Source organism: Mirounga angustirostris, unplaced genomic scaffold (genome assembly GCF_029215605.1).
Source record: "Mirounga angustirostris isolate CCGP_5_RB_7025 unplaced genomic scaffold, mMirAng1.0.hap1 SCAF_5, whole genome shotgun sequence".
Classification (NCBI taxonomy): Eukaryota; Metazoa; Chordata; class Mammalia; order Carnivora; family Phocidae; genus Mirounga; species Mirounga angustirostris.
This window is the reverse complement of record NW_026991713.1, coordinates 122,568,439-122,592,939: the sequence shown is the minus strand read 5'-3', so window position 1 is coordinate 122,592,939 and position 24,501 is coordinate 122,568,439. Positions and strand designations below refer to the sequence as shown.

General features: G+C 40.6%; 1 protein-coding gene across 4 annotated transcripts in view; it reads left to right on the top strand.

The window, feature by feature from the left end:
- Positions 1-24,501, top strand: part of CACNB2 (calcium voltage-gated channel auxiliary subunit beta 2) — a 378,285-nt gene that overhangs the window by 324,652 nt on the left and 29,132 nt on the right. For all 4 annotated transcript variants that reach the window (XM_045874325.2, XM_045874323.2, XM_045874324.3 and 1 more), the window contains 3 exons: positions 15,898-16,020; positions 18,013-18,149; positions 22,347-22,423. In XM_045874325.2, coding sequence (XP_045730281.1) covers positions 15,898-16,020; positions 18,013-18,149; positions 22,347-22,423 — 337 coding nt within the window. The remainder of the gene's footprint in view (positions 1-15,897; positions 16,021-18,012; positions 18,150-22,346; positions 22,424-24,501) is intronic.

Sequence of the window (24,501 nt, the reverse complement as noted above, 5' to 3'; positions counted from 1 at the left end):
CTTCTTACGTTCCCACTCAGTAGCCAACTCCTTTCTCTAAAGACCTGACTCACAGAAGGCCATTAGGAAGTGGGAAATGGCCCCTGACTTGAGTGAAGATGTTTGAGAGATACTTGAGATGTGTTTAGTAAAGGTCTGTAGAGTCATTATAAGTGTTAAAGTAATTAAACAAAGAGGCCATTTGACTGGGGTGACTCTAATGCCTTGGTAACCTATGAAAGCACCCCCAAACCAAGCCAGAGTCGATTCCTATAAGTGCACTTGTATCCCAGGCAACAAACCAATCACTCATAGCCAACTAGGCTTTCTCGTAGATAAGGCAACCGCTTAAGCTGTAGCCAGTCCCTTTCCTTGCTTTGCTTCTGTGTCCTCTCTATAAAAGCCTTTCCCCCAGCTCCTGTGGGTGAGGTGCTCGCAACTGCTTGTGGTTCGGGGCTGCCTGGTTTGACTCGGTGTTTGGTCAGACTCAATCTTGAACATGTTAATACATCTCAGTTTATCTTTTAACACAAGTTATTATGAGAGTTTAGTGCAAATGGTAACCTTGCATCTAAAAATCTAAAAATACAACCCAGTCAATATTCAGCATTCGTCATTGTTACAAAATTTTTCATACATCAGAGCTGATTTCTGCTTTCCTCCTTTGCACCCTGTCCTGCCCTCTCAAGGACAGTACCAGGTGGTCACAAAGCTTTACTTTGGCTAGTGGTACAGCCATGTGAAGGATCAGACAGGGTCTCCTGTTCAGAACTTGCTACCCACAGCTCTGCACACATTTATTCTCTGCCAAAACATTTGGTTTTGGTCACGGAGGTCGTTGGCTCCATGTTTTCTGTTTAGGAAAAACGAAGCACGCAGTGTGAAATAAACAATAACAAATAAACACACGCCAACTTGCGTAACTTGGGATTGCTGGAATGGAGGGACTTGGGTAGTGAAGACTGCAGCTGTTGGAGAAGGAAGTGAAGATTGCAGAATGAAAACAAAAAAATACCATGTCTCCCCTGGTTTGTCAGCCTGTATTTTGTCAAGGCTTCCCTTGCATTTGTGTAGAACACTTCTTGGGAAATTCTTTGTGGTGTATAATTTTCTAAGTACGGAATAGACCTTTTTATAACAGCTTAAATGCAAAGCGGAACTTTAGAAGGGATACCACTGCTGGTTTGTCTTAATTCTTTCGTTCCTGTCCTTGCAGTGGAATAAAAATACATAGCACGAGCTTGATGGCAACATGTCAAACCACTTGTGCGAGAGGTTCTGGATGTTTCCAGGCTGCACTTTGTGGACTGAGGCCCTTCAGAGAATGATGGGCCTTGGTCCCTGTTGATAGGACCCTACATTGCCACACGTTTTATTTATTTATTTTTTAGTATTTGTACTTTAAGAAAAATGGAAACGATGAAATTTGGAGAAAACCGGCTAAGACATAGGACAGCTAGGTAGGTTCAGTATAGCACGCAAGCAAACAGAAAGAATGGAAACAGAAAGTAGCTATTCAGGAGTTCGAACCACAACTACACAAAAGGGGGAAAGTGAGCAGGTGTGTTTGAACCCACACCACCGCTCCCCCCCCCCCCCCAAGGATCCAGAGTTTTCCACTGCCCTTGCTAAAGCGCTTGGGTCTGGTGGAGACACCAGCTCCCCACTTGAGTAAGGAGACCCTGAATCCTGCACCATCCAGTCTTTTGACCTATGCAGTGCTGGATTTTAAACAAAGTAGATGTTAAGTAAATGTGTGTTGAAGTGTGTGTGTGTTGTGTGTGTCTGTCTGTCTGTGTCTTTTGACTTGACATTTCCCTGATTTTCTCTGAATTTTGGGTAAAGAAACTCTCTTTGGTTATGAATGACTTTTATGTCAAAATAATGTAGATTAAAGTTGTGCTTTTTACTAGAAATGTAAACCATGATATGGATTTGGTTAAAGCAACTGTGCTGTTCTGCTTTGGCTCCCCTAACAAAATACCATACACTGTGTGGCCTGAACAAGAGAAATGGATTTTCTCACAGTTCTGGGGGCTGAAAGTCTTCAGTCATGGTCTGGCGAGGTCTGTTTCTGGCAGGGACACTAACCTTGGCTTACAGAGGGCCCCCTTCTTGCTGTGTCCTCCATTGGCCATTCTTTCCTCTGTGTGCACCCTGAAAGAGTTGACTGGTGTCTTCTCCTCTTACCAGGACACCAGTCCCAGTGGACTAGAGCCCTACCTTTATGACCTCATTTCACCCAACTTCTAGAAAGACCCTATCTCCCCATATAGTTGCACTGAAAGCTAGGGCTTCAGTATCTGAATTCGGGGGGTGGGGGGCACAAACATTCAGTCCATGACAACAACTGAAGAAAAGACAAGTTTTTCAGATTGTTTTTTTTTTTAAGCAGCGAGCATAAAGTAAAAATTGTTTCTGAATTATACCATTAACTTCCAAGTAACTTGAGAAATACTGTCATGCTTGGTAAAACTAACCAGTAGTAAAATTAAATATAAACACTTCTTTTCTTCTTAAGAGGCTGGCTTAGCCAAAAATTACTTCTAAGTAATCTCCCTTCTAAGGTGAGGAGACCCCCATTTCACAACCCAGAATAAAGAAAATCGAGCACATTCTCCTCATGTCGGCTTCTTGCCCAGTGACTTGGAGGAGTCGTTATGGCCTTTGAAGATAGTGCTCTAGGGAGAGACAGCCTTTGGGAAAAGAAGCCAATATGTTCTTTCTGAAGGAGAATACATTCCACAGATGACGGGGAGTTCACTGAAATTGCCGATACGGTCTTTGTTCTTCATATGGGATTTCTTACTTGATAAATCTCTCCATGGGTGTTTGCTAATCCTTTACATACCATAGTTGAAGACCTCGGATCCAAAGTGATCAAATTCTTTTTTTTTTTTTTTAAAGATTTTATTTATTTATTTATTTGACAGAGAGAAAGAGGGAACACAAGCAAGGGGAGTGGGAGAGGGAGAAGCAGGCTTCTCGCCGAGCAGGGACCCCAATACGGGGCTCGATCCCAGGACCCTGGGATCATAACCTGAGCCAAAGGCAGATGCCAACGACTAAGCCACCCAGGCACCCCGATCAAATTCTTGATACGCAGAAAGAAAGATGTGTACTGCATTTCTCTGTGTGTATGTGTGTGCACGCATGCATATTAACCATATAAAACAAAATCCTGATCAGACCAACCTTGCTCCTGTAATGATTTAGCCATTTGGGCTTTATAGGCCCCAGCTCTGTGGTAGCAGAACCTTGGATTGAGTAGGTAATGCATAAACACCTGATAATTGATTTCTCTAACAGAAAAAATCAGTCCCTTAATTGAGTCCTTTAATAGTTATTTCTGTATACCTGCTGCTATGGTAAATGCTTGGAGTCCCAGGAGTGCAACTGCTGGATTATATAGTAGTTCTATTTTTAAGTTTTTGAGGAACCTCCATACTGTTTTCCATAGTGGCTGTACCAATTTACCTTCCCACCAACAGTACATGAGGGTTCCCTTTTCTCCACAGTCTTTACCAGTACTTGTTATTTCTTGTCTTTTTTTTTTTTAAGATTTTATTTATTTGAGAGAAAGAACACAAGCAGGGGGAGGGGCAGAGGGAGAGCGAGAAGTGGACTCCCTGCTGAGCAGGGAGCCCGATGCGGAGCTCGGTCTGAGGACCCTGGGATCACTACCTGAGCCGAAGGCAGATGCTTAACCGACTGAGCCACCCAGGCGCCCCTCTTGTCTTTTTGATACTAGCCATTCTGACAGGAGTGAGGGGATATCTCATTGTAGTTTTGATTTGCATTTCCCTGGTAATTAGTGATGTTGAGCATCTTTTCATGTGTCTGTTGGCCATCTGGATGTCTTCTTTGGAAGAATGTCTGTTCAGGTGCTCTGCCCATTTTTTTTTAATTGGACTGTTTTTATTTTATTCTTGAGTTGTGTGAGTTCTTTATAAATTTTGGATATTAACCCTTTTTCAGATACATGATTTTTCAAATATTTTTCCCCTTTGGTAAGGTTGCCTTTTTATTTTGTTGGTGGTTTCCTTTGTGGTGCAGAAGCTTTTTAAGTTTGGTGTAGGCCCACTTATTTTTGCTTTTGCTGCTTTTGGTGTCAGATTCAAAAAACCATTACCAACACCTGTGTCAAGGAACTTATCACTTATGTTTTCTTTTAGAAGTTTTATGGTTTCAGGGGCGCCTGGGTGGCTCAGTCGTTCTGTTCCATTGATTTGTGTGTCTCTTTTTATGCCAATACCATATTCTTTGATTACTGTAGTTTTGTAATACAGTTTGAAATTGGGGAACACAATGCCTCCAGTTTTGTTCTTTTTCTCAAGATTGCTTTGGCTAATTGGGGTATTTTTTGGTTTCATATAAATTTTAAGATTTACAAATCTAATTTATAGATTAGATATGTAAATCTAAATCACATTTTTACTGTGACAAGTGCCATTGGAATTGTAATAGGGATTGCATTGAATCTTAGATTGCTTTGGGTAGTATGGACATTTTAACAGTATTCTTCCACTACATGAGCATGGAATATCTTTCCATTTATTTGTGTCTTCCTCAATTTCTTTCATCAGTGTCTTATAGTTTTCAGTATACAGGTCTTTTACCTCCTTGGTTAAATTTATTCCTAGGTATTTTATTCTTTTTGATGCAGTTGTAAATAAGACTGTTAATTTCGCTTTTTGATAGTTTGTTATTTGCATAAAGAACCACCACAGATTTTTGTATATTGATTTTGTATCCTGCAACTTTACTGAATTGGTTTATCATTTCTAACAATTTTTTGGTGGAGTCTTTAGGGTTCTCTCTATATAATATGTCATCTGCAAACAGTGACAGTTTTACTTCTTCCTTTCCAATTTGGATGCCTGTTATTTCTTTTTCTTGCCTAATTGTTCTGGCTCCCAAAGTCTCTTTTCAATTAACAGCCACCTAAGTACTGTTAACATATCAGACCACATCACTTTGCGGCTGAAAACCCTCCGGTGACTTATCTCATTTAGAGTAAAAGCTGAACATCTTGATTGTGACCTGAAAAGCCACATCAAACCTGAGAGCTCTGACCTCATCTTTTGTTCTTATCCCTGGTTCCCTCCACTCAGCCAGATCTTGTCTTCCTCTGGCCTGCTTCCCCATTCAGGCCTCTGCTGTGCCACTTTCCTCTGCCTGGAGTTCACATATCTGCATTCGCTCACCCCCTTCATGCTTTTGTTCAAATTCCACCTGCCCTGTCCCCTTGCATCCGGGTTTTCCTTACCTTGTTTTAATTTTTCTTTTTCTACAACATGCCTTTGAACGTATACTTTGTCTGTGATGTCTGTTATTTATTCCTTGTCTCTCCCCCTGGAATGTAAGCTCCTAGAAGGCATGAGAATCTTAGTTTCTATTGTTCACTGTCCCAAACAGTGCCTGACACACAAATAATGAATGGATGAGAACTCTAAAGAGGTTTTCCCTAACTGCCCATTTCATGTTGCCTATTCACCCTTCACCCCCCATGGTTACTCTCTATTCACATAACTTTTTTTTTTTTCCTACTTTGTTATTTGATATCCCCTCTACTAGAATACAAAATAAGCTATGTGGGGGCAGGGACTCAAGATAGTAAACATGTTCTTATAAATATTCATTAGGGGAATCAATTCTAGAGAAGAAGGACTTTGAAATTTCTCAAATCCATTAACTGCATATGTAAATTTTATCTTGTGACAAATCTGATGATTTGCTTATTCAGTCAGAGTCAATGTTCAGTGGTCAGAATACATAATTAGTTACATTCTTTTTATCACTGTGGCTTGAAATATTTGGCTGTTAAAGAATTCCCAGGGATGGGGCACCTGGGTGACTCAGTTGGTTAAGCGGCTGCCTTCGGCTCAGGTCATGATCCTGGGGTCTTGGTTTCGAGCCCCACGTCCGGCTCCCTGCTCAGCGGAGAGCCTGCTTCTCCCTCTCCCTCTGCCTGCCACTCTGCCTACTTGTGCTCTCTATCTCTCTGTCAAATAAATAAATAAAATCTTAAAAAAAAAAAAAAAGAATTCCCAGGGGTGCCTGGATGGCTCAGTCAGTTAAGCATCCTGCTTTCGGCTCAGGTCATGATCCCAGGGTCCTGGAATCGAGCCCCGCATTGGGTTCTCCCCTCAGTGGAGAGCCTGCTTCTCATTCTCTCTCTGTCATTCCCCCTGCTTGTGCTCTTGCGCTCTCTCTCTCAAATAAATAAAATCTTGAAAAAAAAAAAAAAAAGAATTCCCAGACTCTCCTTGGTAGTTTATAATAAATTAGGCAAATATTTTTTAAAAGTGCAATGACTGGTAAGACTCAAGACAAGATTTTTTTTACAACATGCTGTAGAACCTTTCGCCTGTATGTAAAGGGAATCAAAGAAGATTTTCATTCTATATGGGAAGGATTTTTGATTATCACTGAAAGTAGCAAGTTGTACAGGGAAGAATAAGTGGGCACTAAAGTATTAATATGTAAAAAAAAATAAAACAGCTGTGATTTTATTCTGGAAAGTACATTACCATCCCTTCGGTTCCTGAGTATTTCCTGTGTGAGACTCAGTGGTGATTCTCCCATTTGAGTCCTTTTTAATTATGGAAGAGTATAGCAGGTTTTATAGGAAATGATTACCACAAGAAAGTAGATCAAAAATCCAATTTGATTTTAAAGCTCTTTTCTATAGTCTCATAATAGGTAGCTGGGTCATACTTTTCTTTAAATTTCTTTTAAAAATATTGTAAGTTGGGGCTAGTTAATATTTAGACAAATCCATTATAGACATTAAAACATATAGACTATGGATTTTTCTTATATGTTATTAGATATTGACAGTTTCATAATGAAAATGGAAAAAAACCTACCTTGCTATTGAGCATAGTAAAATGCATCTTTATATTAAGAAGAAGAAATTAAGAAGAAGAGCCTGGGTGGCTCAGTCAGTTAAGCATCTGCCTTTGGCTCAGGTCATGATCCCGGGGTTCTGGGATTGAGTCCTGCATCAGGCTCCCTGCTCAGCGGGAAGCCTGCTTCTCCCTCTGCCCCTCCCGCTGCTTGTGCTTGCTCTTTCTGACAAATAAATAATGAAAATCTTTAAAAAAAGAAAAAGAAAGAAAGAAAGAAATCAGTGCATGAAAATTCAAATAACTCTACTAATCACAACCAGAAGTTTGTTTTGAGTGAATTTCATTCTGCTTTTTAACAGTAGGTATTATACCACTAACACATTTTTAATAAACATTTTGTTGTATCCATTAACATGATTGGTTTCATTATTAACTCATTAATTCATCATCTAGGAAGAAAACTAGAAATAGTGCCATAAACTTGCTATAATCCGTTTTATCACAGTTACTTTATGACCAAAAAGTTTTTGGTTTGCTTGTTCTTTGAGATTCTACATGTCAGATCATATGGTATTCATCTTTTCTGTCTGACTTACCTCACTTAGCATAATGTCCTCAAGGTCCGTCCATATTGTCACAAATGGCAGGATTTCCTTCTTTTTATGGCTGAATAATATTCCATTTATCCATCAATGGACACTTAGGTTGTTTCCCTGGCTTGGCTGTTTTAAATGATGCTACTGTGAACATAGGAGTGCAGATATCTCTTCAACATAGTATTTTTGTTTCCTTTGGATATATTCCCAGAAGTGGACTGAAACAGATTTTTTTAAGTTCATTATTGCCTACTTATAAGAACTGTGTCCTCATAGCCTTAGGTCTATGATTCCAGAGGTTTGCGAAAATAAAAAAATTTGCTCCTGCTGTAAACCTCAAACGTATCTCTAACAAGAACCTGTGGGCTGTCACTGGCCCAACCTCTGGAGCACTGACGCAGCTTCCTTTGGTTATGTGAAAAAGCAAGTCCTGTGGCCCCAGAGCTGTGCATGAACACCCCCTGCACCTGCTAGTTGGGTTTCCATACATGCCTGTGCATAACCAGATTCCGGCATCCATCCCTCAGCACAGTAGAGCATATGGCGGCAGGATGAAGGAGGACCTAAAGGGAGGCTAGACGGCATGAGTCAGAGGCGGAGGAGGAACAACTGGGAAGGCTGAGATGTTGGTGGGCCATCCTTCTGGGTCAATAGGCTGGACTGGGGCTGGATTGGGCCTGGGGCAGGTGGTGGTGAAATCAGGTGGTTTGGATCTTCAGCACTCAGCTGTACTTAGAACTCCGTGTAGGCATCACTCAGAAGAATTCAACCCTGAGATTGTAAACTGACAGAAACTCCCCAGGCTTCCACAATTGGAGCCAAAGCATCTTTGGTGATACAGTAGCACAGAAAAGGAATCTTTCCAAAAGTAATAAACTTGCAAAGCAAAGTTAGAATGCTCCCAGAGTAACTGTAAGGCCAGTGAAAATCCTTAAAAGTTAGTCCAGGAAACATTTTATCATAAGGAACTTTGCAAGATTTTCTTACCCTTTTCAAATATAGTATATATATTATAAATTCCTTATGTATATATTCTTTATAGTATAGTCCATATATATATATATTACATTGTACTATAATATAGTAGCTGTGGTCTTTCAGCTCTCCCTGTTCAACATCTTTTGTGCATTGTTGAAAGCCACGAAACCACATATGTTTTATTTATTTTATTTTATTTTTTAAAAGATTTATTTATTTGACAGAGAGAGACACAGCGAGAGAGGGAACACAAGCAGGGGGAGTGGGAGAGGGAGAAGCAGGCTTCCCGCTGAGCAGGGAGCCCGATGCGGGGCTCGATCCTAGGACTCTGGGATCATGACCTGAGCCGAAGGCAGAGCCTAACGACTGAGCCAACCAGGCGCCTCACATATGTTTTAATATCTTAATTCTCTTTGCATGAAATAAGAGTTTTATATGTTGTGGAAAACAGAAGAGAGAAAAGTCATATACAAACAAACAAAAACCATGATTTGACATTGTTACTGATTTATTGGACCACAAATTGATTCAAGTACAAAGAGGCAGAAATACATGACCTTTACAGTAAATGCCCATAGTTCTGTTTTTTTTTTTTTTAAGATTTTATTTATTTATTTATTTATTTGAGAGCGAGGGAGAGAGTACAAGCAGGGGGAGGGGCAGAGGGACAGGGAGAAGCAGACTCCCCGCCGAGCAGGGAGCCTGATGCGGGACTCGATCCAGGGACTCCAGGATCGTGACCTGAGCGGAAGTCAGACGCTCAACCAACTGAGCCACCCAGGCGCCCCGAGCACCTTGTAGTTCTAACACATGAAACTGCTCAGTGTTACCTGTTTTTTTTTTTTTTTAATGGACTAAATGACGCTACAAGGCAGACTTTGGCCTGATTTTTTTTTTACCTCTTTCTGTCCCAATCAATTTTTGAGCATTTTGTAAAGCACAATTTTCAAGTGTTCAGAATTTCACCTGGACATTTAGGTGCTCTAAAATTGCTGTCAATGTACCCTTTTGAATGAAAGGCAGCCCAAGGCTGCAGAAGGCTCAGGCTTTAGAATGAGATCATTGGCTTTGAATATCCCCTCCATTATTTGTGGCCTAGGAGAACTTTTTTGAGCTTCATTTCCCTCATCTGGGAAAACCAGTTGCTGCTGGGATTAAAAGAAATGCGCCAGTCTCTGCATAATACACAGCACACCACTCAGACGTTCTGTAGTTCTTATAATTTGATTATAAGTCGTGCCGTGTACAAGATGAAGGAGGACATGGAAGAGAAGAATAGAATTGCTTTACATCTGTATTATTTATTCATCTCCCTTTTCAAACATATTTGAAAACAGACCAGAGAGAGGTACTATGGTGAAATGACACAACCTTTTGAAAGCACTTTTGCATGCTACTCTGGAAGATGAGATGATCTACTCTTCTACAAATCGGTACCTACTGAGTGAAGAATCTGTTCAGCTTTAGTTCACAAGCTGAAGTGCAGCAAACTTTTAATTCTGTGTGCCAAAAAGGCGACTACAAAATGAGAGGGCTTTACCAACCACCTTATGCTATGGAGCATATACCGGGTAGAAGGTACTAAAAAAAGGCAAAGGAATCCAACCACCTTGTTACGTGGACCCAGGGGAGTGAAAAGCAGAGACTGGTAGGAGAGTATTCCCCCACCTCCTGTGGCCTCCACCGCCACAAAACAAGTGAGCTGGGAATCCAGAGCAACGCTAAACTCCAGCTGTGGCATTGGCCTGAGAAAGTTCTTAGGATATTAATGAGGTCAAAAGAAAGTGGATCACATGGTCTCCCATTCAACTTATTATCCCAGTGATTCTGTGGAGGAGGGTGATTCCAAATCTCAATCTCTGTTGGGATTTAAGTGCTGTTCCACACTAGTCCTGCTAGGACCCTACCTAGGGCTAAGGGCCACCTTTACATGTGTGTTTTCTGCCTTGCTTCCTTCTTACCATGGGTCACTGAAGCACGTCCCGGGGCCCTGAGGAGAGAAGCGATGCTGGAAAAAACCATTAAAAAAAACATGGCAGGCTTCCTTCTGGGCTGAAAGTGCATATGTGAGTGGGAGCGAAGCCAAGAGGCCTGAATGAGGAAAAGAGGAAGTCCTGTGAGGACCCTACAGCCAGCAGGCCAGAAATGTGGGTGTCCACTGAAAGCAGGGTATGTTTGGTTAAAAAAATAATGGTTTCATGGGATAAACATTCAAAGATTCCTTAAGCCATGTTCCGTTGGGACTTCAAGTTGGTTAAAAAAATAAATGCCTCTGTGACTGAGGACTACGGAAGAAAATGAGAATTCAAGAGATGGGACAGTGGAAGCAAACAGATCTGGGGAAGCCGTACCATGTTCTCATGTCGGAGATAGTATGAAAGAATGCACGCTGGAGAAAACCATCTTGAGGGGCTCATTCGTTAAGCTCAGGTCATGATCCCAGGGTCCTGGGATCGAGCCCCACATCGGGCTCCCTGCTTGGCAAGAAGCGTGCTTCTCCCTCTCCCCCTGCTTGTGTTCCCTCTCTCGCTGTGTCTCTCTCTGTCAAATAAATAAATAAAAATCTTTAAAAAAAGAAAGAAAACCATCTTGAATGTAATCGTCATTTAGCATTACGGCATATGGCAGGTCCTCAACTCTCTTAACTAGTTTGGTCTGAGGAGCGTCACAGTGGAAGAACACAGACGAAACCGTTCATGTAGGGCCTTAAAAGATGGGTGAATATAGGCAAACACTTATTTAGGTATGGCATTTATTGTGGTGTATAGCAAGTGCCCATTTATTTTTTATTAAGATTTTCTTTCTCTTTCTTTCTTTTTCTTCCTTCCCTTTCCTTTTCCCTTTTCCCTTTTCCCTTTTCCCTTTTCCCTTTTCCCTTTTCCCTTTCCCTTTCCCTTTCCCTTTCCTTTCCCTCTCCCTTTCCCTTTCCTTGGGGAGGAGCAGAGGAGGAAGAAGAAGGAGGGGGAAAGAATCTCAAGCAGACTCCCTACTGAGCCCAGAGCCTGACACGGGGCTCAATCCCACGACCCTGAGATCATGACAGAGCCAAATCCAAGAGTCAGAGGCTTAACTGACTGAGCCACCCAGGTGCCCTGCAAATGCCCATTTATTGAGCACTCTCTATTCAGAACACTGGCCTGGCCTTGTGCGTGCATATTTTTAGAGTTTGGGTTTTTTGGGGGAGGACGGGCAGTGGTGGTTAGACTTCACATATAAGTAAGATCATATGGTATTTGCCTTTGTCTAACTTATTTCATAAGCATAATGCCCTTGGGTCCATGCAAGTCCATTGCAAATAGCAGGACTTCCCATACCTCATGATGTGCATTTTCTGAAATCCCATAATCATGCTGCCATATTGGTGTTATTACTCTCATTTTAGCCATGAGGAAACATTGCTCAGCGAGGGTAAGAAATCATGCCCAGGCTGCTCACCTGGTAAATGGCAGAATCAGAGCTCAAATCCAGGCCCACTTAAAATGCCCTGTTCTTGAACCCATGCGAATGGAATTGATGTAGAAAATGTCTTCCATGCAGTAGGTGCACTGCTTGAGTTAAAGCTGAAAGGAGTTCAGGGAACCAAAGGTGACATCATCATCTGGCCCTTTTGGTTCGCATCCTGGAGTCTTTTTCTCTTACTTTGATAAAAGCCTTGTTTCTCCTCTTCACTTTCACTGTTGTCCATTCTAATTTTAGAAATAGAGTTCCTGTAGTAAAGACACCGAGGGACGGGATTCCACTGTTCTTTCCTCCTCATATGTTGTATACAGCTGATTCCCCTATACAGCTCCACATTTAATGTGAGCAGAACTGGTTACAAGATGTGAGCCAAGCAAGGAGGAACATTCTGTATTTATGTCTTAAGACTGTCAGAATATAAAATTATTATCTGTGGCCCCTGTTACTATATGCTAGCCTGCACCACACCTTCAGTTTTTCTGTGTTTCAGTGTTTCCTCTTCCTGGGACTACAGTCTGTGAAAGGTTAATGCATAAAAGACATGAGATTTTTCATAGGATCCTCTGTAGAGTTGTATGTTTAAAATTTACGTCTTCTAGAGATGAAAACACATATGCAATGCTTAAACTCTGTATCCTCCAACGAATAAAAGACCTTAAGGGAAATGAGAGATCACGCTAACATTAAAAAAAAAAACAAAACAAAAACTTGGATCTACATTTTTGTGATCAGAAACTCTCCTGAATAATGGAAAGATCTATTCAAGAAAATCCTATTTCTAGCAGTAAAACCAAGTCTGATTAAGACTATGTCTTCGTTTAAAGGGCACCGTCATATAAATTGCTGGTTGCAATTTAAAATGGTGCAGCCCATTTGGACGGTAATTTGGAACAGAATTTAAGAAAGTCTTGATAAGTCATGGCTTACTCATGCTACCTCTGGGAATCTGTCCCAAGGAAAGAATTCTAAATAGAAAGAGGCTTTTTGTATAAAGATCTTTCAAAGTAGAATATTTATCTGTGAAAAAAACTTATAAACCTACATAGCAAAAAAAGGTAAATAGTTGGAATAATTTTTAAATGGTAGATTTAAAAAGCGTATCATATAAATAATATATTACTTTAAAAACTGGAAAAAGGTGAAATATGATTATAGCTGTGGGAGTAAAATCTATAATATTTAAAGAAATTTCAAGAAAAAAATGGAAGCACCATCACTTTATCAAGGATTGTGTTTCACAAAAATAGACTCAAAATGGATGAAAGACCTAAATGTGAGTCAGGAATCCATCAAAATCCTAGAGAACACAGGCAGCAACCTCTGTGACCTCAACCACAGCAACTTCTTGCTAGACACATCTCCAAAGGCAAGGGAAACAAAGGCAAAAATGAACTATTGGAACTTCATCAAGATAAAAAGCTTTTGCACAGCAAAGGGGAAATAGTTGACAAAACCAAAGACAACTGACAGAATGAGTAAAGATATTTGCAAATGTCTTAACAGATAAAGGGTTAGTATCCAAAATCTATAAAGAACTTATCAAACTCAACACCCAAAGAACAAATAATCCAATCAAGAAATGGGCAGAAGACATGAACAGACATTTCTCCAAAGAAGACATACAAATGGCCAACAGACACATGAAAAAATGCTCAACATCACTTGGCATCAGGGAAATGCAAATCAAAACTACAATGAGAGACCACCTCACACCAGTCAGAATGGCTAAAATTAACAAGTCAGGAAATGACAGATGTTGGTGAGGATGTGGAGAAAGAGGAATCCTCTTACACTATTGGTGGGAATGCAAACTGGTGTAGCCACTCTGGAAAACAGTATGGAGGTTCCTCAAAAAGTTGAAAATAAAGCTACTCAATGATCCAGCAATTGCACTACTGGGTATTTACCCCAAAGATACAAATGTAGTGATCTGAAGGGGCACATGCACCCCAATGTTTATAGTAGCAATGTCCACAATAGCCAAACTATCAAAAGAGCCCGGATGTCCATCGACATATCAATGGATAGATGATGTGTTAATCTAGATACAATGGAATACTACTCAGCCATCAAAAATATGAAATCTTGCCATTTGCAACAACCGTGGATGGAACTAGAGGGTATTATGCTAAGCGAAATAAATCAATCAGAGAAAGACAATTATATGATCTCACTCATGTGGAATTTAAGAAACAAAACAGAGGATCATAGGGGAAGGGAGGGAAAAATAAAACAAGACGAAACCAGAGAGGGAGACAAACCATAAGAGACTCTTAATCATAGGAAACAAAGTGAGGACTACTGGAGGGGAAGGAAGATGGGGAGATGGGATAACTGGGTGATGGACATTAAGGAGGACATGTGATGTAATGAACATTGGGTATTATATAAGACTGATGAATATCACTGAACTCTACCTCTGAAACTAATAATACACTATATGTTAAATAATTGAATTTAAATTAAAAAAAATAAAAAAATAAAGGATTGTGTTTCAGTGGTAGAATTATAGGCAACTTTTTTTTCTTTCTTTTTTTAAAGTCCCTATTTCTAGACACCTGGATGGCTCAGTTGGTAAAGCATCTGCGTTCAGCTCAGGTCATGATCCCAGAGTCCTGCTCAGCAGGCAGCCTTCTTCTCCCTCTGCCTGCCACTCCCCCTGCTTGTGCTCTTTCTTTCTCTCTCTGACAAATAAATAAATAAAATCTTAAAAAAAAAAAAAGTCCCTATTTCCATTCGAGGAAGAGCACCTTCTATGTCATTAAAGATCATAGTGGATACCAAGAATCAGATTTCCTATACTTATGTCCACTCTGTGTCTACTGTGCCTTTATCCAGAATGTGGTAGCCTTTCTCAGTCTGCATATTGTGGATGGATCTGAGTGACTTCTTGGCTCTTAGCTTGGTCCTCAACCCAGACAACAATCCTGTGAACAGATTAACTGGAAAATTTGGAAATAAAGATGGGCTCTTATTCCAAATCCCCATTTTTTCCTCCCTGACAAGCCAGGCAAAAGAAGAGCTCCTTCAGTAGGGAGAAACTGCTCAGAAAAAGTCCATGTGCCCACATTGTGAAAAAACACAATGCCAGTTAAGACAATAATACCGCTTTTCACCGTTTCTGTGCTTACCTGTTTTTTCCTCACCTTGTAGATAAATGGGAATTGCCTAGATAGAGGACAAATACTTAACCTGTAAATTTGCAAAGCATCAAATAATGAAGGATGGCTTAATTCATGTGACCATCTTCAATGGTTGACCGAACTCAAGGAGGAAAAATAATAGAATTAAAGGTCATTGATGGGCACCTGGGTGGCTCAGCCGGTTAGGTGTCCAACTCTTGGTTTCAGCTCAGGTCGTGATTTCAGGGTCGTGAGATCAAGCCCTGCATCAGGCTCTGCGCTCAGTGTGGGGTCTGCTTGAGACTCTCTCTCCTCTCCCTGTGCCCCTCCTGCTGTGCTCTCTCTCTCACTCTCAAATAAATAAATCTTAAAAAAAAAAATTAAAGGTTACTGATTTCATAATTCCCTGCAGCCATGAATTAGACATAGTCTCTGGTTCTTTTTTCAGCCCAAACACTGTACTTCTAGAATTATATCATTATTCATTAAAGTAGCTGTTTGGGGTGGGAGTGGCAGTTACTAGGTCTTTTTCACTGAGACCAAAGAACGGGGCACTTTATCCTTCTGTGTGTGTCTCCTGATTTCCAGTGGCTACAAGTTATTATGTTGTAAACACATGTTTCGGGACTTCATCTTCACCTTCATTACTTGTAGTGCTTTCAAAGAGAACAGTGGCCTTTCCCTAGTTCAGAAATGGGTGGTATGCAGTGCACAGTGCAAAGATTTCCCATGCTGTGAATACTAATGAACTGTTTTGTGAGAAGGAACACAGATGGAAAAAAACAACAATGACAGTAGATAATTCAGTGTATGTTGGATGGTATCATGGGGAGAAAAGAGAGGAACTCGGTTGTTTCTTTTTTCTTTTTCTTTTTTTTACTTTTTTCTTCCTTTCTTTTTCCTCTTTAGACAAAGCCCGTTGCATTTGCTGTTCGGACAAATGTCAGCTATAGTGCAGCCCACGAAGATGACGTTCCGGTGCCAGGCATGGCCATCTCCTTCGAAGCAAAAGATTTTCTGCATGTTAAGGAAGTAAGGAAAAGGATTTGAATTTCTGCCCGCATGCGTTTTCACCTTGAGACATCATTTCTTCTCTCTTACTGCCGTGACATAGCATTGCACGTGGCCCCCCCTTGTGTAACGTGAGCAGATGCAATGCCGCTCAACCTTTTCTAATATAAATATAACCTTTTTAAAGAAGAAAGAAGTCAAAGGCATCTTGCACTAACTTCAGGGCTCCCCTGGGCTCTGTGACCCAGAAATTGGGAATTACTGGAGTAGAGGATCCTTTTTTATGCATAACCTGTACTTTTTCTTTTAATTTTTAACCTTGGCCGTGTGTCGTTTTCCCCTCACGTCTCAAGTTTAACCATCTGGGGAGGGTTAACAATAATACCTAGAATTCATGATCTCTCCTCTTCTGCTGACAATGCCTGAACGCAGACCACCGATGCCCTGGACCCTCCCTGGGTGGTAAATATCTGCTGTGGAAGAGAGAATGGTAGGCCTTGGAGCTACTAAGGCAAAGGAGTAGAGCAGAACACTCCCTTTTTCTCCATGCCAAAAGTCTCCACCTGTCAGTTAACAATGATTCATATCCGTACACTGGAAAAATGCACCCTTAGTTAAGGTTTATTTTGAGTCAACATTTATCAAATGCCTGCTCTGCAGAACATGGTATGAAAAGAGCAGAAATTCCCACTGAATGATGTTCTCAGTGTGAGTATGAGGTTTCCTTGGACCTGCAGGAATGAGAATTGGAGCGACTTGCATCTGAGGGATGATAGGTCATGAGGAGCATATGTAAATTTCAGTGCTCACTGTGATACGGGCTGTAAGTAAAGGAGGTGATGACTGCCAATTAAAAGAGCTTAGACTAGACTCCAATAACAAAAATGTATTAAAAAAATAAATCCATACTCTAAAACTCTGGTAAAGAGGTAGAGAGGTACAGTTTTAGCCTCGACTCAAATATGTTTTTTTATATATGTAAGGAAAAAAAGCCCAGAGAATTTATTTATTTTTTTTAAGATTTTATTTATTAGAGCGAGAGAGAGCACGAGCAGAGGGGAGGGAGCAAGGGCAGAGACAGAGGGAGAAGCAGACTCCCCACTGAACAGGGAGCCCGAAGTGGGACTCGATCCCAGGACCCTTGGATCGTGACCTGAGTCGAAGGCAGATGCTTAACCGACTGAGCCAGCCAGGCGCCCAAGCCTAGAGACTTTAGAGCCTACCATTTCATTAACTTCTAGAAAGAGATATGAATACTGGCTGGGAAGGAAAGATAGAAAAAGTTGTTAGAATTAATGACATGCCTGGAATCTGGCTTTACAACAGGAAGTTAGGTTAGTCCAGGGTCCCCTCCTGATGGCTGCTATTTGAAGAGAGATCTCTTTTCTACCATGGAAGGAAAAGAAAAACAGAGTGGATAGTCTTCTTTGAAATGCTCAAGAACAGACTGGAAAGATACCATTCAGTTGAGAGAAGTAAAACCAAACATAAACTCTGAACATCCACATGAGTAGAGAAATCCTCTGTGAATACTGTACCATAATCAGAAACCTGTTTGCACAGAGGGACATTTTGCTCTGACACAAGATATTTCAGGTAGATTTCGGTTTTTCTCTCCCACTCTTAATATTTTTAAGTAATCTGATTATAGAAGAGGCCTCTAGCACTCCATAGTTCCTAATGGTCTCTTGATAGGAAGGGCTATTAATCTTTGAACCAGGGGAGGTGATCCTACAGAAGCTGCACTGGAATTCAGGCTAGTCTCAAAGCATAGCAGTAAAGAGAAGGAAGAGTCTAGCCTGCCGATGGATTGCTGAGCTCGTTGACAATACTTCACTCATACATGCTCAACCACAAAACCCTTAGAGTTTCTCCAGTTGTGATGTTGAGGCATAGTTTACTGTAATTGCCATAACATGCCTCTCCACCGAAAATAGTTAACGTAGAAGAAAAACAATCTGAAGGCATGAACTTCTGTGCACTGATGGCAAACAAATTTGATTTTGTCTTTAGAAATTTAACAATGACTGGTGGATAGGACGATTGGTGAAAGAAGGCTGTGAAATCGGATTCATTCCAAGCCCGGTGAAACTAGAAAATATGAGGCTACAGCATGAACAGAGAGCCAAGCAAGGGAAATTCTACTCCAGGTATGAGAAAAACAGCGTTTGTGTAGATGTCCACATTATATGGTCATTCGTGTCTTCCTGTTTTCTGTGTCCCGCAGTCTTTATTATGTGTTGAAAAGCAGACTCGCGGTATGGTTTAGTGATGGCATCCCAGCGTCTGATTTTCATCTTATTTGGGAATCAAATTAATTGTCCTCATTAATAATAAAGGCATCGAGTATTAAGTTTGGGCTTCAGTGCAGAGGAAGTTCTAATGTCCTAATCTCTTACTGAAAGCATTCTGGCCCTGAGCAGCCTTGGTGACTAATCCTGGTGTTGCTAGCTGCCCGGCAGGGTGGGGAGGCATTTTAGACATGACTGTCTTAGTCATCACTGGCCAGGAGCAGGTCTTGTGATCTGTTCATTTCATCCTCACTTGGCAAACTCAGTTTTCAGGTCTACCCATTGCTAGGCACTTACAGGGAAACCCAGTATGAAACCAGTTAAAACTGCCTTTGCAAATAGCAGTTAAACGAGTTATGTAATACGCTGGGGCTGAGTACTCCTTCCTAGGATTCTTGAATTTATATGCCCCTCAATAAAAGAATCACTGGAAGACTGAAAAGAATTCACTCCGACATGGAGTGAATTTGAAATTGAACCTAATGCAGATACCTCTGAGAACATGGTCTGCTTCTCCGTGTGGGAAGGGATGTGATTTGGGCAAATCTTTTCGCTAATGTGAACAGCTAGGCTTCTGTTTTCTCTAGCTTAGATTTTGTTTGTTTCTATAATGCTGTAAAATCCTTTGTATTCAATGGTAATACTTTAGCATTAGCAAGAATTTTTTTTTTGATCAAGCATCTGCAAACCAGTAAAATATAAGATCCTTTTTGGTTTGGAACATCCATCTTCTTTAGTATTTTGTAACTGTCAGGTTCTTTTAGTTCAGATGCAGTTCCTCCCTTTTTGGAGACCTCTACCTCATCTCTGGCTTTCATAAATCCCTACGTTATTGGCGGCTCTCAGATTGTGAAATGCATGTAGTCATATAGAAGTAGATGCGTGCAGATCTACAAAGCATGTGCATCTGACTTGTAGGATGTTGAAGATCTGATTCTGTTCATACAATTTCCAGTGTTCTCCTGGCTTTATTGTGTATTCTTGTGTGTATTGTGTATTCTTCTGTTCTCTGTATTGATCCTGGTATCTTAATACTAGCTAATAAAATCTCAATGTGGAAAATTATTTTCATAGGGTATAGATATTGCTGTTTTCAATTTGGCGGTATATAGGTTGTTGAGGTTTGATGTTATCTCAGATAGGGGATGCTTGTTTTGGCTTTATTTGTTAAGGATAATTCAGCATTTTCAAGCGTTTTCCTGGTCAAGTAAGTTTAGGACAGTACTAGGTAGGTACTAGGAAATTTTTTTTTTTTTAAAGATTTTATTTATTTATTTGACAGAGAGAGAGAGAGCACAAGCAGGGGGAGCAGCAGAGGGAGAGGGAGAAGCAGGCTCCCTGCAGAGCAGGGAGCCCGATGCGAGCCTCGATCCCAGGACCCTGGGATCATGACCTGAGCTGAAGGCAGACACTTAACCGACTGAGCCACCCAGGTGTCCCTTTTCTGGGCCTTTAATACATCAATGTGTACTGTGAATCTGGGTAGTGGGATGGGGATATTTTTCATGAATATACTAAAATTATCTTAAATTTTTCTTGGTTCATGTCTTTGGAATAGCATTTTGTAGAATGCATTATGGAAAATTTGGGATGGGTTTTTGCAGAGACATACTGGTCTTATCTTTCTCTGCTTATTCGTGTACAAACTGAGAAAGGAAAACTACTTCCCAAAGCGTAGGAAGGGAGAAGTTTTGGCCAAAATTGTTAAGGAAGCACGGTTTCCTCTGCCTCCCGCGTGGTCATCCCTGGTCTGATGTGAGTCATCAGCTCAGCTTTATAAGCGCTTGCGGAAACAGTAGGTACTAGAGCTTCCACTTTCCAGATGGGGCAGCAGGCAAAGGGAAGGTGGGGAACTTGAGCAAGTTTGCACAACTAGTAAGCAGTAGAATCAGGATGAAAACTGGATTGATCTGACTGTAGCCTGACCTCAGACAGATTACCCTGCTCCACCACACATCACGTAGTGAGGCCTGGCACAGCAAGGACAGAACAGATTGTTATTAATATTGCCATCTGTTATTATTTACTAGATTAGATAGATTGGTTTGCTATTGCATTTTTTTTTCCCTTAAGAGACTATGAATTACATTTGGGGAGTAACATCTCATAACTTATTCTAGGGAGCTAGGTTACCTTTCCTATAACTGGTTATCTTTTCTCTTGATTTTCTTGATTTTGTCTTTTCTCTTTACCTAAGCTTTTGCCTCAGTCTGTGAAGGCATTTTTACTTGCTTTTAGAGATTTTTACATTTGTCTTCTAACACTCAAAATACAGTTTTATTTTGAGGACGTAACCAGAATTCAGCAGTATGTAAAAACTCTGATTATTAAATTATAAAAATCGACAGAAATCAAAGGTAGTAAATTGGGGCAGAGGTCAGGAATGTTGCATTTGTCTAGAATGAAAAGGGCAAATTTGCATTTTGAACATTTTGACTGTGCTGTTTGTCGAAATTTTACACAATCCAAATAATACTTTGACTTTTATTAAAATTCAACGAGAATGTAAAACAGACCCATGCCTGAACTGAAATTAGACTTGGGACTTTAGAAAAAGTAAAAACAAAAACCAAACACATTAAAAAAAAAACCAAAAAAAACTTCTGGAAGAAAATGTTTTGGTCCTGGGGTAATGGGTATATTCTTGTAAAATGACCAGAAATTGCTTCTATAAATACCACTTTTTATTAATTTTACATCCTGTCTGGTATCCTTGTTAAATGCACTGGCATATCTCTTAAGAACCTCAGAAAGATACGGAGGCTCCTGCTATAGCTGCTTTCCGTTTGTGATGTTGGTCTGTTTTACGCATTAAAATGCCAGAACAGAAGCAATACAATTCAACCTGCTTACTGGTGTTTTAGTGGAATTTATATTTTCATATTAATATTTATGTAACTTAAACATTGCCCTTCGGTGCATAGACATTGTAGCAAATTTTTTTTTTTTAAGATTTTATTTATTTATTTGACAGAGAGAGACACAGCGAGAGAGGGAACACAAGCAGGGGGAGTGGGAGAGGGAGAGGGAGAAGCAGGCTTCCCCCCGTGCAGCAGGGAGCCTGATGCGGGGCTCGATCCCAGGACCCCGGGATCACGACCTGAGCCGAAGGCAGACGCTTAACGACTGAGCCACCCAGGTGTCCCTGTAGCAAATTCTTTCAACTAGACCCAGGGTTGGCTCTGATAATAAATGTTAGGCAGTAAAACTGTCTTGCCAAAATCGCCTATCCCTTGCTACTCCTTCCCGTCGTCTTCATCTGTGAAGGGAGCCTTTTAGTAATAGGATATTTAGTGTGCTGGGATGCTGATAAAAAACATCAGTGCTCTTGTTCTGATGTTACGTCTAGAGTTTCCAAGACACTGGCATGTCACATATCGAATTTTAGAATGTGGTGGTTCCGTAGTATGTGCTCTTCAAATTATGCCTCAATGAACCAGGTCGAACCCTCCATGTTAGTCATGCATGAGACACGTTCCGAATGCTAACTGCTAGTGAAGGGTTAAATCATGTCACACCGTGTTTGTCCCGTTCCTTTGTGTGTCTTGCAAAGGTTAGCAAGTTCAGTATGGCAGTGTTTTTCTTCTATAGGTTGCTCAGGAAAGCTTGAATACTTTCGGTCTTAAGACACTAAAAGTGACCAAGCCGAGACAAAGAAGCAAACCAAATGAGAAGAAAACCCCAAGTCTTGGTGTTAACCTTAAGGTTCTCTGCACTGCTTCAGAGGGTCTCCAACCTAAGAAGCAAAGGAAGGCTCTGCTGCTGTCTCTCCGTGATGCTGGCAGAGAATTTGAGGGCTGCAGAAAGTACCCAAATTCTTTTCCATTCTCCCAGGGCCTTTTAAAATTAAACCTGGAATTTGAAACCGAGACTATTACATAGCTGTTTCAAGTACTCCAGGAATCTCCACTGGGAAATTGCTATTTTCCTCCTTGTAGGAAAGACAAATTTAAAGTTCAGTAGAAACCCAATGACTAATCATGTTTATTGAGCGATACAAATTTTTTAATGTCTGAAATAAGTGTCAGGTGTAATAAAATTTTTGCTTTACTCCAGTAAATCAGGAGGAAATTCATCATCCAGTTTGGGTGACATAGTACCTAGTTCCAGAAAATCTACACCGCCATCATCCGGTAAGTAGGCAACGAGTGCGGAATGGTACACTCTGCATTTCATGCTCTCCTCGATCTCCCCTAGTTGTGTGACTGTACATACACAGGGTCCCTTTGTGAACCCTAGAAGGGTTAAAAGCCATTAGAAATAAGAGTGCCTACATGGAGTAAGAAATAATATGGGGAAATTTTGTTCAGGGCTTTGAAAAAAGGAAATATGTCCATGTGTTCACTATAAGTTGTTTAGATGACCAAAACGATGAATGTGTCCAACTTTTTATCCCTATACACACACACACCCACACCGTGGTGCCCAGCACATCGTCATGGGCAGCGAATGGGTGAATGCCCACCATCAGCCACAGTGCAATGTGCGTTGTTGGCCCCAATATTCAATAAAGGCAGAAGAAGAATAAAAGCTTTCGAAAGCCAAAGGAAAGGAGAATAAAGTGATGGTGATGAGTTTTATCCCAAAGGCTCTATGGAAGATGGAGGAGATGAGTAAAAGTCTTGAAAAGAGACAGAAACACTTGTAGTAAGAGTAACTATTTTCTTTCCAAGGCAGTGGAGAAGGATACCACATTAAATTTCAATTTCAGATGAATGAATAATTTTTTTCGTGTAAGTATTGTATGAGAAATACAGTAAAAAAAAATTTATCTGAAACTGAAATTTGACTGTATTTTTCTTTGTTAAATCTGGCAACTCTACCATTCTGGAGTTGTATATAAATTGGAGACTAATTGGTAGAATTGCAGAAAGCCCATAATCATCAGAATCTTAGTGTGCTAAGAGATGCAGATGAGTCAGAGTAAGATCGCAAGGACTCACCAGCAGAGTATTTGAGTGAAATGATTCCTAGGGTGATTTTGTGTGGAAGCTGAAGCTGAAAGTGGGAAGAGCGCACATCTGTGGACAAGTTAGGGAAGTGATTGCACTCTAGCCTGTCTTAAGAACAGGTTTCCCCTATTACTCCTGATCATGCCTTGTTCCTGAATGTTGGTGACTTTTAGAGACCAAAGTCTTAATAAAAATGATAGAACTTTTTAAGTGCAAAATCTGAGCACTTAAATAAGAAATAAATCGTTTTAGGATGCATATTGATTTCAAATACCTTGTACGTACGACTTGCAGTAATTCTGAGTTGTCCAAAATCAAGTAAAATAGTATGTTTGAAATGAAAATTGAAGCCCTTTTAGGGATTATGTGAGGCTTCTGTCTTCCCTCCACCAGTGGAGGGGAGCTGTTTACTGAATGCACAGGGCAAAGGAGGCTTATCTCCGCTCCTTCTCAAACATGTAAAATTATAGAGATTAGGACAGAAAGCTGTACCCTTTGTATAATATCTTAAAAGCTGTCTCAGAGACTCCAGAGGACTATCACCAGGCTCCTGAAATGGGGAAATGTTACATCATCTAGTGATAGTACTGCAGCCCCATCCGCAGAGGTCAGCACTACCCCTATAGAGCAGGAAAAGTGTGTTTGTAAAATAACATTCTGTTTTTGTAGACAGATATTTATCATTAAAACTAAAGTTTACTACAATAAAGTAAAGATGATTTAAAACTTGATCCAAGTTTTATACAGATACAGGACGTTGGAATAACTTCTCTGAATACCGAGAACAGAAAACACTCGCAACTTAAAGGACTGGAGACATTTGCTAACTATGAATTTATAGTTGGGCACATCAGGAACCTGCTCTAATTTTCATATCAATGCCACAGCTTCTCTAAAGGAAAACTTTAGAGAATTTCTACAGAGAAGATTCCCCCACCCCACCTCCAGGGTAAACTGCCTAACCAGTCCAGTATGGATTGGCCTACAGTCCTAACTTTCACCTGTATCTCCCAGAGGCCCTATCTACAATTCACCTCACCCATTGCTAGACCGAAGAATACAAGCATTTGTCTAAAGTAAATATACTTGGAGTTTCTCAAGGAGTTGAAAAAGGAAAAATTTCTACTTCTCCTCTAGGTAATGGGGTGGTAGCCAGTTACACAACACACACCCCAGGCCTACTTGTGCGTGCCTGCATGGGTCACCCCAGCATGCCCCTCAACTGGACCCAAGTGTCTAAGATGAAGTTACAAATTAGA